Raw genomic sequence first — 15,100 nt, 5'->3', positions numbered from 1 at the left:
TTTGGCGCAAATGGGAATAAGAATGGAAGAACTCTCTCCCATAAACATGGGAAAATATCTTTCCAAGAAAGTAACATTGTCATCTACCAAACATTCCCATTCCTCAAATCCATTTTCAACATACCAAACATAGCCTTCACGTAAGTCAAAATGCACTGAACACATTTCACTCAATGGTTTTCTTTTCTTTCCTCTCTATATTTTATAAACAGCACTCCACTAAAATATGGGAGTCAACCAACCACATTGCCCAATGCCCAGCCAATGAGCAAAGAAATGACCAAAAACGCTAAGCATATCAAGGGAAGCAGCATGAAAACTTACACTATGATGCTGCCCCTCAAGTTCAAACAACCACAAGTACAAAATCTGGGTGTCCAAGAAACAATCAAATCATGTCTTGGATGAGCAACTGAATGACTAAGAAGGACCAAATTCGCTCCAGTTTCAGAATACCCAACTCAAAGGGGAGTTTTGGAGATTGTCTATCATGTGTCTATTTTAGTACTTTTAGTTTTAAGCCAAGGTACTTTTTTTTAAGTTATTTTTAGGAGAAGTTTATATATGTTTAGGATTAGTTTAAATATTTAATTTTAATTAGAATAAGTTTAGGCTAAATATTTCATTTTAATTAGGATAAACTGCCTTTTTTAATGAGCACAAGAAATAGACCTGCCAATACTAGAGATTATCTCCCTTGGCACTATCTCCTTTGGCACTAATGCAAAAGGTAGACCCCTTCCAACTAAGTTGCTATATCCACAAGAGTTGGAATTCAAACTCCCAGCCACTTACTTAAGTGATAAGACCCTCCCATCAATTACGCCAGCCAACTTGGACTGGTAAAATTATCTTATTTTTTGAAGTTACATGTTTTACTTGAAATAAGAGTCTATTTTCATTTTTAGTATCAACAAATGAAATAAGTTCAGAGGAATATTAAACCCTAAATGTCTCAAAAATATATTGATATATCAATATTTAAATATAGGTAAACAATTGATTACCTTCATCATCCTTTTCAGTCCAACAAATTTAGTAACCAAGGATTATAATCTGACAACGTAGTCTTACTTGCAATACTCCACAAACGCCAAGATTCTCCAGACAGAAAAGCACATTATTATGCATTCGGTTCAGAAGTTTCTTTGTGTTCCTCCGTTTCAAGTGATATTCTGTACTGCTTCTAAGGATTTCTATGCACTGTTCTCATCAAAATGGAATAGTAAGAAAATCTTCTTCTAGATGACATAACATCCTAAAACATGTTTTAAATGCATACCTGACATTTAATCTCCCATAGCTTGGTACAGTAATTCGTGTACAATGGTTCATTGGCACTACGACCATAATAATATATAGTAACTACAGGAGGGGCCACAAAAGTATCCACTTCTTTCTGCGAGACCGAATATACCTGCAAATCCAAATCAATGATCTTGATCAACATCAGCATCTAACGACACAATTACATAACTATCAACCCAAAAAAAAAAAAAAAAGTTCCCATCTGCTATTATCTTAACAAGCAGGGTTCACACAGGGAAAATAAATATAACATTGAAAAAGTAGTAAAAAGAATTTAAAACAGCTCAAATACTATAAATCTTAGATTGGGATTCACAAGCCACATTTCAACAATTCTAAACCCAATAGTAAAGGTGGTCAAGATATTAGGCTCATTTAATTATACGATTTTAACCAAGCTTCATGATAAGTAAAAATATTCACACCCTAAAGAAACATTCTTTCTTGAATAGAATAGAAAGGGAAAAAAAATCAGCCATAAAATCGTTCACACCAGCACAAGTAGTAGTACAAAATTCTGTCATTTTACCAGATCTTTTTATTTCAGTTTATTATACTCCACAGAACTCACCTTTGAGTCAAGCAAACGTTCGAGACTATTGATGCTCCTTGATAGATTTCCTTTACTAGAAGCACCTGAAATTTTACAACCCAAAAATTTAGAGAACAAATAAAAAAATGAACATCATTTATTAGTCATATTTTCTCAGCTTCATAGATGAGATATATCCATGGACCTCCTTAGCATTGCCAATTATCTTATCTCCACCCAAATCCTAAAAATGACAGCCACTAGGATAAAATTTTGCAAAACTGTTAAGATACTTGAGAGAACTTGCTAATAGACAGCAAATTAGCAAATTACAGGTTTGAATTGGTTACAATTAATACATTTCTTAAACTAATTCTCCAAATATCTTTGCTGTCCCAACAACAGCAACTTTGGACAAGGTTCCATCAGCATTTTTGACAACCATAAGGTATCAAAAAGTGAGGAATTACCAATCAAATGATCAGTTGCTCACTAATCATCTATCCAAGAGATGTTTTGGATATGACATTTGAGTGCAATGTGAAACTTACCTGATTGCACTGTGACCTCATTTTTTTATTACACATCTTGAGCAAAGACCAGGTTAATTACTTGAGGTAGTCTCTGAGAAAGTTCTGGTGAAATTCTATCTTTACTTGGAAGAAACCAAGATGCACCAGAGAATGATGCTGGAAGCTAGATGGGAAGTCTCCAAAACATGAACAGAAGGAACCTCAAAGAAAAGATCACTTACATTAGTCAAAAAGTGAAAAGCATTCAGGAAGGAAGTCTTAACAGGGAGGTGCCTAAGAAGATTAAAATTGTTGGGGACTCTAGAAATGACATCTAGCAATACTATAACCTGCTCGTTTGCCCACAATGGTAAAACAATGAATTCATATGGTCTTCATATAAGCCTATTCTAACTGCTTGGGTCACTGACTTAGGGGCTATAGATGTCATGAAAAATTCATCTCATCAATTTAGTAACTACATCCCATGTGCTAGTAATAGAAAATTTCCAATTGCTAATGGTTCCAATCTTATAGGAGCAGGGAATGGAGACTCTCAGTTTCATCCATCTCCAATGTTAGAAAATATCCTTAAATGTCCCCAAGCCATATCCTATAGCTCCCTGAGACACTAAATACCTCTGAAAAGTATAAGAGGGGCTTAGAGAGCAAGGTTTGAGCAACAACTAGGTCCAAGCTGAATCAGCATGTTACTAAGCTTTTAATGCTCATGATAAAACTATTACTTAATTAGATATGGAGAACAAACTCTAAAAGAGAGAAGCAACAAAAATATTTGAAACAAAAAATCGAGAGAAGAAATTCTACAAGTGGAATTATCTAAAGGAAAAAAATATTGAGCAGAAAGTTAACAAAAGAAAAAATTTATGTCAAAAGGGAAGCGGAAGAATTGTGTCAAGGATCAGATTTTTAAACAAATGTAAAGTTGCCTCACCTTTCCCTACAACTGGCGAAGCTGTCATGCCAAAGATGCGGGGAATCTTACTGGATTCCCGTTCATAGAAGACCTACGCCATTAGTAAATCAAATTTTGTAGAAAAAGAACCGCCAGAAAATACAACAAAAACAACAGAAGTCCATTGGGTGGGAAAGATGTAAACGATTAGATAAGAATTTGAGCATAACCAATATATACTTTCATGATTTCTGCATATGGATGGTTGCTTTTGACTTGGGCATGATGGCATTCATCAAATATTAAAAGAGAAATCATCTCCATTTTTATGAAAGTGTGAGATAAACCGCGCAAAAGTATCTGAGGGGTCATAACAAGAACCTAAAACAAAAATCACAAATAGAGAGAAATTTTAGAGGCAAGTAAAAGCATCACAAAAGAACAATAATATCAAGAACATAATTTACTTCTATATCACTTAACAAGCATTATGACCTCATGTTGCTCGATCTCTTGCATCCAATCTTGATGTTTTTTCAAGCGCTTTGAGCTCCCACGGTAAACCCCAACCTTAAAATCCGTAGACTCTTCTATCACATCTGCTTGCTACAGATAATCAACAAGCATGCTTCAGAACGTGCTAACTAAACATGGCCTCATGCATTTGAAGTTCAGTTGGAGATTACTAAAGATTAAAAAAAAAAGCAAACAAACAATCAGAATTTTACATAAAAAAGCCACCTGGGGCTAGCTTAGGTGGCAATTGTAGTGTGGGAAGAGATCAAGGATCCAATCCCTCCTAATGTTTAAAAAAAAACAAAAAAAAGAAAGGGATTTTTTCATAAAAGAACTATTCCTTACACAATATTATGATGCATGAGATCCACAATGGTAACAATCCTAGAATATACAGCTTTGTTTGAGGACATTGGCAAAAATTTCATTGGGGAATGCCCAGAGAACAAGGATGACAATGTAAGATACCATGAACAGCTCTTACATCAAAACTCATTGATTCCCAGATGACTAAAATAAGATTATAGCATAATTTCCCTGCTAAACTCCCTGTCAGATTCGAAAAAGCCAATTTCAGGCTCTCCCTGAATCTCAACCTGAGCTACAGAGCAGTAGAGAGCACATAGCCCATCAACGCATCAACGAAGCATTACGCCCAGAAGCTCACCTGGTTAACTAATGCCACTGTAGGGGCAAGAAAAACACATACGTTCTTCTGAGGCTTCCGTATCAAGTGCCCCATCTCATACATAAGCAACACAGCGATGTGAGTCTTCCCACAACCTGTCCCCAGATACACAATTATATTTTCCTTCAGAGCTTTCTTGCATAATTCCAATTGATACCTTTCGGAGCACATCAAGTAACAAAGCGTAAGATCCTCTAATCGTAAAAGATATCGAGATGATCAGAAAAATGAGCACGTAAACATAATTACTCAGCTCCTAATAGTTACTGGCAGTATTAATTTCTAAACTAAAATATGAAAATAACACCCGCCAAAAGATAAAATATGAAAATAGCATACTTTAGTTGAATGGTCAGAAATTAAAAAAAAAAAAAATCAAAAGAGAAGGCAAATCATAATATGTAGCGGGGCAGAAGCTTCATCTGTAGAACTCCGACACTGAGTTAACTGCATTTTACGCCCTTTCTAATAATAACCGAAGCAAAGTTTTACTAACGTAAACACAAAATGTCACTAAGAAATAACCAAACCATTTGCCCAGTTGAAAACTAAACGTAATTCACAAAAAGAAAAAACAAAGTCAAATCCCACATACTCCCTGGCAATTTCCCGAGGATCTTTTTTCACAAATTGGTCTTCGGAAACCGACTCCGTCTGTTTATGCACTCCATTGAGAGATAAAGACAGCAAATGATCAGAAAGACTTGAAGACGAAGATGAGTCCGAGGAATCGACTGTGCCAGAGGCTTCCACACCCGGCATTATCGGAGGTTTGGAGCACAAAAGCCTCATGCCCAGAGAATGTGTGGAGGCTAGTGTGACCGAAACGGATGATGGCACGAGAATCGAAAGTGTTCTGCGGCTTTGAGGAGATAACCTCTTCGCATCTAGCATTGTCCTTTGGAGACAGAGGGTATCATTTTGCCTTGAGACTTGAGAGTCAGCAGTCAGCACATCAGCTGATTCCTTCTTTCTGCGCTTTTTCTTCTCTGCTTCCTTAGGCAACAAGGAGAGTCTCGTACTGTTGAGACCCGACCCATTTCAGAATATGTTGGAATAGAAGTTTTAAATTTAAAAAAAAAAATCACACATAATTTATTATTTATCTACACTTCTACACTTATTTTGCTGTTAAATTTCCCAAGTCATACATCATTTCTTAAAGGTTTGTAAAGTAGAGGATGTGATTTTTTTTCCTTTTTTAAAAGCAATTATATTATGAATCAATTATCAATCAATCAACTATATTATACAAATTTCATAAAACTCATCTGATTAGCAAAAGAACAAATCATTTTTGATTGGTTAAATAACGTTAGTTTTGTGCAAATCTTCCTCTTTCATTGGTTAAAAGATCTTAGTCTCATATGATTTTTAAATTTTAAGTTGGCTCATGTTAATTAAATTAACTTAATCTTGTCTCCTAAATATTTTTTTGATTGGCTAAATAATTTAATTTTGTTTTTCTTTTTTAAGCCTAACAATTTCATGAGCAATGTTACTTTAATTGGTGTATCTTAACTAGCTAAATAGTCTTGTTCTTTTTTATTTTTTAATTATTTGAATGACAATTAATTTGTGAGTATTTCATTTTCCTGCACACACCCTTTTAACAGCCTATTTTCCAAATTCATATTCACTATCAAAAAATTTCAAACTCTCTCTTGGTTCTTTCAAGATTAAAATTTCTTTCTACATTATCTCCATCCATAATTCTTTGCTACCATTCTTTACACTTTCTCATTTCCATTAAAAGGACATTGAGCTTCACAAAATGCCTTGTTATTTTATTTGGGGCCTTTATTCTCCACCTTTCTCATCAATATTGCCACTTGCTTAAGTAATACAAATCCATGCACCTTTTCTTTTTTGTTTTTTTTTTTTGCATGATAATTATCTCAAACTATATTATCGGTGCGTTAAGTTATTTTTTTACTTTTTGTTTCATTTATGTACCAATTAATCTCAAATATTTAAATGTGACATTTAAATTAAATAATGTCTTTTTCTTGGAGCCCAAGCATCACCTCCTTACATAAAGGAATATTAGGATTTATTTAAGATGACTTTTGCCATTGGAAGCCATCCAAAAAGAAAGAGGGGAAGTGGGAGAGAGATGATGCCGCATAAAGATAAAGAGTGTGGTTTTATTGGAAGACAAAAACCATAAAGATATTCGAGGATTTGTCTTCAATGTTAATTAGCTTGATGAGATAAATCTAGGTCGCTTAGATTAAATTCAGATGTAAGGCTATTCATATAGTCTAACTGCCTGCCTAGATCAATAAAAATTTTCGAACCCAACCTACAAAAAAAAAAATGCAAGCTAAAAGGGTTTAGGCATGTTCAAGCCAGGCAATGAGTAATATATGTTGCCCTACTCATTTGGTCTTGCTCGAACAATACATACATATATATATATATGGATATTATGTCTTTATTTTTAAAATATCAAGGTTAGTGTTAAAATTGTGCGTATAGAGTCAATGAAATGAGAGAACATTTCTAAGAAATTCACATAATACTGGACTTCTCTCATTGAAATTGTGGTTTTATTAAAAAATTACATAAATAAATCACCATTTGTAAAGTTCATGTTCTTGTTCCTATTATGTTTAAGTCTTCATTATATTTCTTTCTTTCTTTCACAAGTAGATTTTCTTTTTTCCTTTTTACTTTGTGGCATATTAATTTATAATTGTTTACTTATTTTTTCTAGTAACTCCTCTTTTTTCAGATACTTATTAAGTTTAATTTAGTGAAGTTTTCTTCACATATGATAGAAAGTATAGCCCAATGTTGCCTAGCCCAAAATGCTTAGGCATCTCATGAGTAAGATTGGGCAACGAGTTACAAAATATAGCTTATTTATATTTCAAATTGGGCATCAAATAGGACCTCTGTCCTGTCCAACTCTGCCAATTTGTAGTCTTATTTAGATGATTTGGATTTTAAATTTTAAATTTTTTAAAAAAATTTTTTTTGGCCAATTTAAAAATAATTTAAAAAATTTTTGTTAGAAGATTATCTTTATTTTTATCCTGTATTTACTAAAATAAATATTTATAAAAATTAATAAATTTTCTTATCACCAATTAGGATGATCCAAACTTAAAATTAAAAGCGTTTGTAATTTTCATAAATTGACCATCTAGTATTATTCAGATTTAATATTAAAAGCTTCTTAAAATTTTTATAAATTTTATTTTTAATAAATACAGTATAAAAATAAAGAAAATCTTGTGATTGATACTTTTCAAAAAAATATTTTTTTAAAATTACAAGTTAAATATTTTAAATTTGAACTACAATCAAAATCTCATTAAAAGCGCTTGTAACATTAAAGACCATCCTTTTTTGTGTGGATACTAGAGGATATTAGTTCGCAGAGCAACGTGTGTGATTGGTGTGTGTGAAGAAGAGAAGAAAGCCAAAGATGAAATTCTAACATGGTCTAAAAGCATATCGCTTCTTGAATATTTAATCGATGCTGTTGCATTTTTAAAGCTTTAACTTGAGAATTCTTATTATATTGATACAACCTCCTTTATCATTTAAAACAAAAATCTGATGACTAATGACATTCTTTTCCATTAACCATGATTATAAATTCAAATCTTTTATATTTACAAAAATAAAATATAAAAGGACATTCATTTCTTTCATTCTTTTTGTGAATATATGCATGAATGAATATAAAGAATTCGATTTGTATAAGACTCGGTATGTAGAATGAAACGAAATGTAAAAAGAGAAGAAATGAAAAAAAAATATTTTTTTCCAACTATAAAATACTACATACATATTTATATATATATATATATATATGTATATATATATCCTTCGATGATAACAATATCTCCCATATATTTGGGGAAATGACAAGGAAGGACCCATACAAAGATTAATGCCAACTTAGAATTTTCTCAAAATTAAAGTTCCTAAATTCAGTATTCATTCTCCCATGTTTCAATATTAAAATTCTTGATTTGACATAATTTTTTATGAGGTCCTTACTTCTCATTCTCCCATAATATTGAGTTGGCCGAGTCCCTTTTAACAACAACAACAACATCATCATGAGTAACCTCTCCAATCATTGGCCTCTTTCCAGATGAAAATAAACAACAACTTGGATTTTCAACATGCATGTTCTCCCATGAAACTACTCCATTTTCACGGGAAAACACGGATAAACTTTCACTTGCATGTTCTAATTTTGTGACATCCAATTTCATCCCAATTTGATTAACTGTTCACAACACCATCCCAAGGATGTCCAGTTATTTGTATTTTTTTTTTTTTGTGACAACATTTGTATATCCACATTCAAGATCAACCAACGACGTATATTGTTTTTGTTGACATGCAAGAAGAGAGAAAAAAAGTCACGCACGATACAAATTTGCAGTCTGAAATCACAATAGGATTGAATACAAGGGGCAAATACTAAATTATGATTTTTGTATTTTTTTTTTCCATTTAGATATAAATAATATTTGTTCATTCATTCTTTTCACTTACCTAAAAGTTATATTTGAATTCATGTCCTGGTGTAAACAAGAATTTCTGGCTCAAGTCAAGCTTAAAAAGAACTGAAATTGGTTTTTTGGCACATAGAAAATTTAGGTTGAATCAATATTATTAACTACAGAGATGAAATTGAAAACCTTGCAGCATGACATTACTTGGCTATTGGTATTGTAGCATGAGCATCTACTTCACTAAGCAATGGGGGCGTCCGGTAGCATCTTTCATGAAAGAAATAAGAGCTTAGGACCACAATTCTGGCACACCATCAGCAAGCCTTGCATTTGCCATCTTTCTGCCAATAAGATCTTTTAGCTCCACCTCTCCAGGGAACCTTCCCTCTTTCAGTTTAGAGAACACCTTCAAAGTGCAGACAAGAGATTAGCAAGATCTCAGTCTATAAGAATGAGGACGGTACATATCTACTTTACATGCTAAGGAGGGATCTATTTGTATTGATTATTTGGTGTCACATAAGAATTCAGCAAGTCCAGTATTCTGGAGCATATGAATTCATCCACAAATTGAATACTTGACCTAAGTAGCAATCAGAAGGAAAAACAAAAGACCAATTAGATTAATAATGATGTAGAGAGAGATCTGCCTTACTCCAAGCAAAAGGATATGCAGATAATATGTTAAGAGTCTGATATTGGATTGAACTTTTAAAATCCCCAGATTTATAAAAGCATTTCAGATGGAGCAACATATATTTATTTCATATAATGGAAAAAATGGTAGCTAATTTTGCTCGGGTGTTAGGGTAACTCAGTTACCGTGACACTAAAGAGATTCAGCTTACAGAAAGTTTAGAACACTAATGACTAGATCTCAAACTAGTTTCATGACATGAATAACAACAACGGATTTCCCTTGAAGCAAATAGCTTTCTAGTAAAATATTGACTGGAAAGAATATATGGCAAGGTCATGCCAATGAAACGACTGAAGCGACACCTGTAGTGCACTTGCACAGAGACACAAATCATATGTATGAAAGGTTGCATTTATCAAACAGAAAGATCTAATCTATTAGCAAATAACCGTTCATAAACAAGATATCCACATATAAAAGACAGAAGGAAGGCAACCAACCACTTCACCGTTGAAGTAAACTTCAAATGCCCCAGAACTTTGTAGGAACGACTGCAAGGCATTCCCAAGAAGCCAGGTACTTGCTATGGTTCCAAACTTATTAGCACGCAAGTTAAAATACCATGGAGGGGGTGCCACAAAACCTAACATTGGAAAAATATGTTCCCCAGCCACAACAACAGCTATAACACCAATCTGTACAACTGGAACCACTTTGCTCAGCAGACGTTTTGGAAGTGGTGGGGGATAATTTGTGAGGATAACATCTAATCCTGGGTAGCTATTCTGCAGCATAGTCTTCATAGTTACTGCTGTTCCCCTGCAAAACAGTAAATCTTTCACTCTTAAAACAATGTTACGTGTCACAATGCAAATAATGAACAAAGTATGAGAAAAAATATTAAGCAGAAAGAGAAGCAATTTTCTTGAACTAACTTTCTAGTTGACTACTAATCTGTGATGCACCATCATTTCAAAAATGGGCCAGTACCCTGACTGTGACATGTCCGATACTTGAATCAAACAACTGGACACTTGAAATTGTATTTAAGCACCATGTATGAAGTTCTGGCACAGTGTTTGTGCCCTTTGTCGTTCTTGGTGGTTCTACTTATCCAAAGTAGATGATACCAACCACGCAAGACCCTGCATTCTTTACACACAATTTTGTGCAGCCAATGCAAATAACAAACCAATGCAAGAAACATCAAATAATAATTACTCCCTTCAGTCCTAATTATAGGGAAAAGTTTTACAGCCCCATTTGATCCTAAATATTGGGAAAGATGTAGGAATTATTTTTTTTCCCCCAATATTCCTGCTCGTCAGTTGCGCCAAGTTGTAATTCCTAAACACACTTTAGTGTGGTCATTAATTTTAAAGTGAAGTGCAAAATTAGAATGTCCAAAAAAACTTTTTTTTTTTTTTTTACAATTTTAAAGATATTAACTACCATTCCTTAAGAACCATGAAATTGGTTAACTCTACTCTATAGCTAGGAATGGAGGGAGTATATGATAAGCACTTATCTTGAACATTAAATTTATAGTTTAAGACAGGTCTACAACTAATCCAAAGATATGGTATCATCAACATAAAACTTTGAAGTCTTCACAGTTAAACAAACAACTGATTCTTGATTAAACTCGCAGACAGGGCCAATCCCTCAATAACAAAAACGAACGAATGAAATTACATGTTAGTTTGTCACACAAAAAGTCACCAAAAAATGAATCACTAGCAAACAACAATCAACGAAATAAGCGCAACAGAGTTTCTTTTTCCTTTTTTTTTTTAAAAAAAACACCAGAATAGAAAATCACAAAAACCTGTAGGAGCACGAAGCACAGAAATTGATGATAACAGTGTTACCGATACCCACGCCTCCAAGACCGCTCGGTTTCTGGAATTACAAGACAAAAAAAAAAGGAAACATAAAAAATATTCCAGACGAAAATTAATTCGCCACATGAAACTGGAACGATACCTCAGAGGGGAACTCTAAGGTTCCAGGCTGCTGCGGCGGGGGCTGATGGTGATGGTGGTGGTGATGGCCATGAGGGGGCTTCGGTGGAGGCGGGGAGAATAGGCCGATGAAGTCGGAAAAAAAGAGGAACAGTGGCAATCCGAACAACAACAACTGAGCGCGATCCATTGCAGAAGTGAGAAAGAGAGACGCTGCTTGTTGAAGGGAGCAAAACGACTATTTGACGCGACTGGAAGGCGAGGAGTTAGCTGTGTTTGGATATAAGAATAGCATAGCGCGGAACCGAACCCGGTGTATCGTATCCCGGATATGATCCGGACAACATGTAACATATCTCCCTCCCCCCTTATTTGTAATAACCGAAGTGATTATACACACAAAATTAAACTAACCAATTATTATTATTATTATTATTATTATATGTGCAGCCTTTAAGCATAGATATATTGGGTGACCTACATGAAATCCTCATATTGTAGTGAGTGATGATGCTTTTAATTTTTTTTTTTCATTTTTTTTTACAATGGCGTCTTAAAATTCATGTAGCCGATCCCACCTAGTGGGATAAAGACTTGTTGTTGTTGTTATTGTTGTTGTTTTGCCTCATGTAGATATTGTAGTTAAGCATTTGTTTTCAAGAAAAATGAGAATAAAATTTTATTAAAATATATAAATAATAATAAGTCTCTTGAAATGCCATAATTCCACTAAAAAACTTAGGTATCTTTTTTACATTAATATTTTAAATTAAATAACTAAATTACCCTTTGTTTAAAATGAAAAATGACGATTCACATGAGAAATTTTAATTTTTTATTCAATTTTTATATTTTATAGAATAAAAGTTGTGATTATTTAAATAAAAGTTATAATTGATTATTTACAGAACTTGGACCTAAACGATAAAAAGAATTTTCACATAAAAAATTGTGATTTCTTATTTAATTTTTGTAATTTATAGAATAAAAATTGTGATTGTTTAAGCAAAATTTGTAATTGATTGTTTTCAGAATTTGGACTTTAATAATAAAAAAAATTTCATATGAAAAATTATAATTTTTTGTTCAATTTTTTGAAATTTACAGAATTAAAGTTATAATTGCTTAAGCAAAAGTTGTGATTGGAATTGATTATTTTTAAAACTTGTTTATCAAGGATAAAAGAAATTTAATATAAAAAGTTGTGATTTATTATTCAATTTTTGCGATTTACAGAATAAAAGTTGCAATTGCTTAAACAAAGTTGTGACTGTATAGAGCTAGACTCATTATTTTTATTTTAAACAAAGAAAAATTTAGTTATTTAACATAAAATCATTAATAGCAGAGGAATTATGACATTTTAAATGATTTGATTGTCATTTACATATTGCAATGAGATTTTATTATCATTTTTTCTTATTTTTATGACGAAAGGACACACATGAGAGAAGTAAGTGCTCTCATCTTCTTGGTTTCTTTCTTCAACTTGGCAGTTTGTTTGCTCTTTTAAGTTTGGTTTTCCACTTGTCCTTTTATGGTTTTAGGTGTTTTTTTTTCCTTCTGTTATTCCTTTCTTATTTTCTTCTTGCTCTTCATTTGTTCTAGTTTTCTTATGTTGTGGTTTTTTGGTCTAGTTTTTTTGTCATGTATCTCCCTTTTGTTAGTTGATCTAACATTACTTTCTGTCATCATCATTTCTTTATCTTTAGAGTTATAGATGATCATTCTCTGCATGTTTTGAAGTTGTCTACTCTTATCTGTCTCCATTGGCATCTTTATGTTTAAATTGTTCAATTTTCTAGTCTTTTTTTATTGTTTTTTTTAGTTTTGAGTTCGTTATTTATTCTTAATCATGGTATTTTGCTTTTTCAAGGTTTTACTCTTTCTATTTTTTAATTTCTCCCCTTCTTCTAATCTTTTTTTCCGAGTTTGGGTTGCATATTTGGTCTTCCCTTATCTTATTATTCTCAATCTTTTACTTCTTTCATTGGTAACAAGCTTGGTAAGTTTATCTCTTTTGATCATTCTTGCCTTTTTCTCCTCTTCTATTATTCTTTAGTTTTATGTTACTATCTCAGACTTCCCTTCCTTCTAATCTTACAATTTTTTCTCTAGATTGTTCCCCCTTTATGGTCTCTATTTTCCTAGGAAGCATTGACCTTTGTTCTAAATGTTTGCATATTAGCCATGTTACATGTGTTGCATGTCAGTGCACTATAGTTTACATTCTAACATTCGGGTTTCTTTAACGATTTTCAACAAGTTGGCTAAGGTGTTTTGGAATTCTGCGAGTCTTCAACTAGGTGTGGTTTTGGGTATTCTTCTTTAGCCCAATCTTTTTAGGCTTGCGTCACCTTGTAGTTCACTACCTTCAGCTCATTTTGAATTTCCTTCTCTCGTCTCTTCTCTTACACGTGGCTTAGTGCATGAGGATACTAAGGTGGCATGCATTTATGTAAACATGAAGAACAGGAAGAAACAAGCAGAACCATATTTCTTTAATTTCTCTTTAAAGAAATTGAAGAAACATAATCATGATCACTAGCTCTTCATTTAAGTGAAGAGGGAGCTATTCTTGTCACCACTGCTTTTTCTTCTACATGATCCAATGAATTTTTTCCCTTTGCTATAAGTGTCATTGTCTCATAAAGCCTCCTCCCTAGCTCAAAAACTTCTTTAGGCCCCGTCATTCAAATGGCAGACTCACAAGCTCTCATTACTCATGGGTTGCAAAGTCTTGCTTTAATAGTAGCATGGAAGGATAGGTTAGTGTTATTCGACTTCCTATATATCGCAATCTCTTGATACATTGGTTCACACATTTTTCTCAATTTCCAATCATATTCATGCTAATGGAAGCTTCTCTTGAGACTTGGCATTTTGAAGCTTTTCATAAAACAATCATCAACTTTTTATTCATTAATGGCATTCTGAGGGATTTTATTGGTTGATAATTTTGGGTGGCAAATTGTTCATTCTATTAGAACATAATGTGTTGAACCCTAATTTTGATGATAACAAAATGAGATAAGTTTGTATTTTACAAGTTTAATATTTTTATATTAATGGCTTGTAAGGAAACTTGGTTCATTATTTGAAATTTCTAGCTTTCGGCCTTATTCCTAACTAAGTGTGCTTATTCCTAAATAAGTATGTTTATTCCCAAATAGCCAAGAAACCTTCGAATAACTCTTGGATTCCTTCTTAATTGTCTCTCTCTTGATTTTAATTCCTTAAAAATCTCTTGTATTGTTTGAAAGGTATCCCAAATAAACTTAGAATCAAAATTCAAATTCTTGGAACCTTTTTCACTATCTATGTTTTTGGTCCTTATCCGAAATAAGCATCATTATTCCGAAATAGCTTAGTCATTTGTGAACCTCTTTATCCCAAGTATCTTCATGTTACATATTTAGAAATAGCTTATTCCAAAATAACCATCTTTTATTTCAAAATAGTGCATCTTTCTTTCCAAACTATTCTCGTTTCATTTCTCTTAACGACATATTCAAAAATAGCTTATTCAGAAATAATTTA

The 15,100-nt window shown here is 32.9% G+C and overlaps 2 protein-coding genes across 3 annotated transcripts in view; both read right to left on the bottom strand.

Moving 5' to 3' along the window:
• Positions 1–5,465, bottom strand: part of LOC129309193 (dicer-like protein 4) — a 43,963-nt gene extending 38,498 nt beyond the window's left edge. The window contains exons 1-8 of one of the 2 annotated variants that reach the window (XM_054950615.1): positions 5,068–5,465; positions 4,452–4,629; positions 3,764–3,874; positions 3,509–3,649; positions 3,308–3,380; positions 1,880–1,944; positions 1,283–1,417; positions 1,075–1,203 (exon numbers count right to left, since the gene is read on the bottom strand). In XM_054950615.1, the coding sequence (XP_054806590.1) occupies positions 1,075–1,203; positions 1,283–1,417; positions 1,880–1,944; positions 3,308–3,380; positions 3,509–3,649; positions 3,764–3,874; positions 4,452–4,629; positions 5,068–5,366 (1,131 nt within the window). In that variant the 5' untranslated portion in view covers positions 5,367–5,465. The remainder of the gene's footprint in view (positions 1–1,074; positions 1,204–1,282; positions 1,418–1,879; positions 1,945–3,307; positions 3,381–3,508; positions 3,650–3,763; positions 3,875–4,451; positions 4,630–5,067) is intronic. The other variant, XM_054950614.1, reaches the window with a different exon arrangement.
• Positions 5,466–9,057: 3,592 nt separating this feature from the next.
• On the bottom strand, positions 9,058–11,883 carry LOC129309194 (selT-like protein). Its single transcript, XM_054950616.1, has 4 exons — positions 11,583–11,883; positions 11,425–11,498; positions 10,097–10,415; positions 9,058–9,362 (listed from the first exon to the last, which is right to left on the bottom strand). Exons 1-4 carry the CDS (start codon positions 11,748–11,750, stop codon positions 9,246–9,248), a joined length of 678 nt encoding a protein of 225 aa, XP_054806591.1. The 5' UTR covers positions 11,751–11,883; the 3' UTR covers positions 9,058–9,245.
• Positions 11,884–15,100: the final 3,217 nt, after the last annotated feature.

The sequence above is a fragment of the Prosopis cineraria genome, unplaced genomic scaffold (assembly GCF_029017545.1).
Source record: "Prosopis cineraria cultivar Desert tree isolate PC_DT_omini unplaced genomic scaffold, ASM2901754v1 PC4, whole genome shotgun sequence".
In the NCBI taxonomy this organism is placed as follows: Eukaryota; Viridiplantae; Streptophyta; class Magnoliopsida; order Fabales; family Fabaceae; genus Prosopis; species Prosopis cineraria.
The sequence above is the reverse complement of the archived record's forward strand: the minus strand, read 5'-3'. Positions and strand labels throughout refer to the sequence as shown.

Coding starts and splice junctions, on each gene's coding strand:
- LOC129309194 (XM_054950616.1), bottom strand. CDS start 11,750: ATGGATCGCGCTCAGTTGTTGTTGTTCGGATTGCCACTGTTCCTCTTT. Junction 11,499..11,582: donor CCTTAGAGTTCCCCTCTGAG/GTATCGTTCCAG, acceptor TTGTAATTCCAG/AAACCGAGCGGTCTTGGAGG. Junction 10,416..11,424: donor TGTGCTTCGTGCTCCTACAG/GTTTTTGTGATT, acceptor ACTGTTTTGCAG/GGGAACAGCAGTAACTATGA.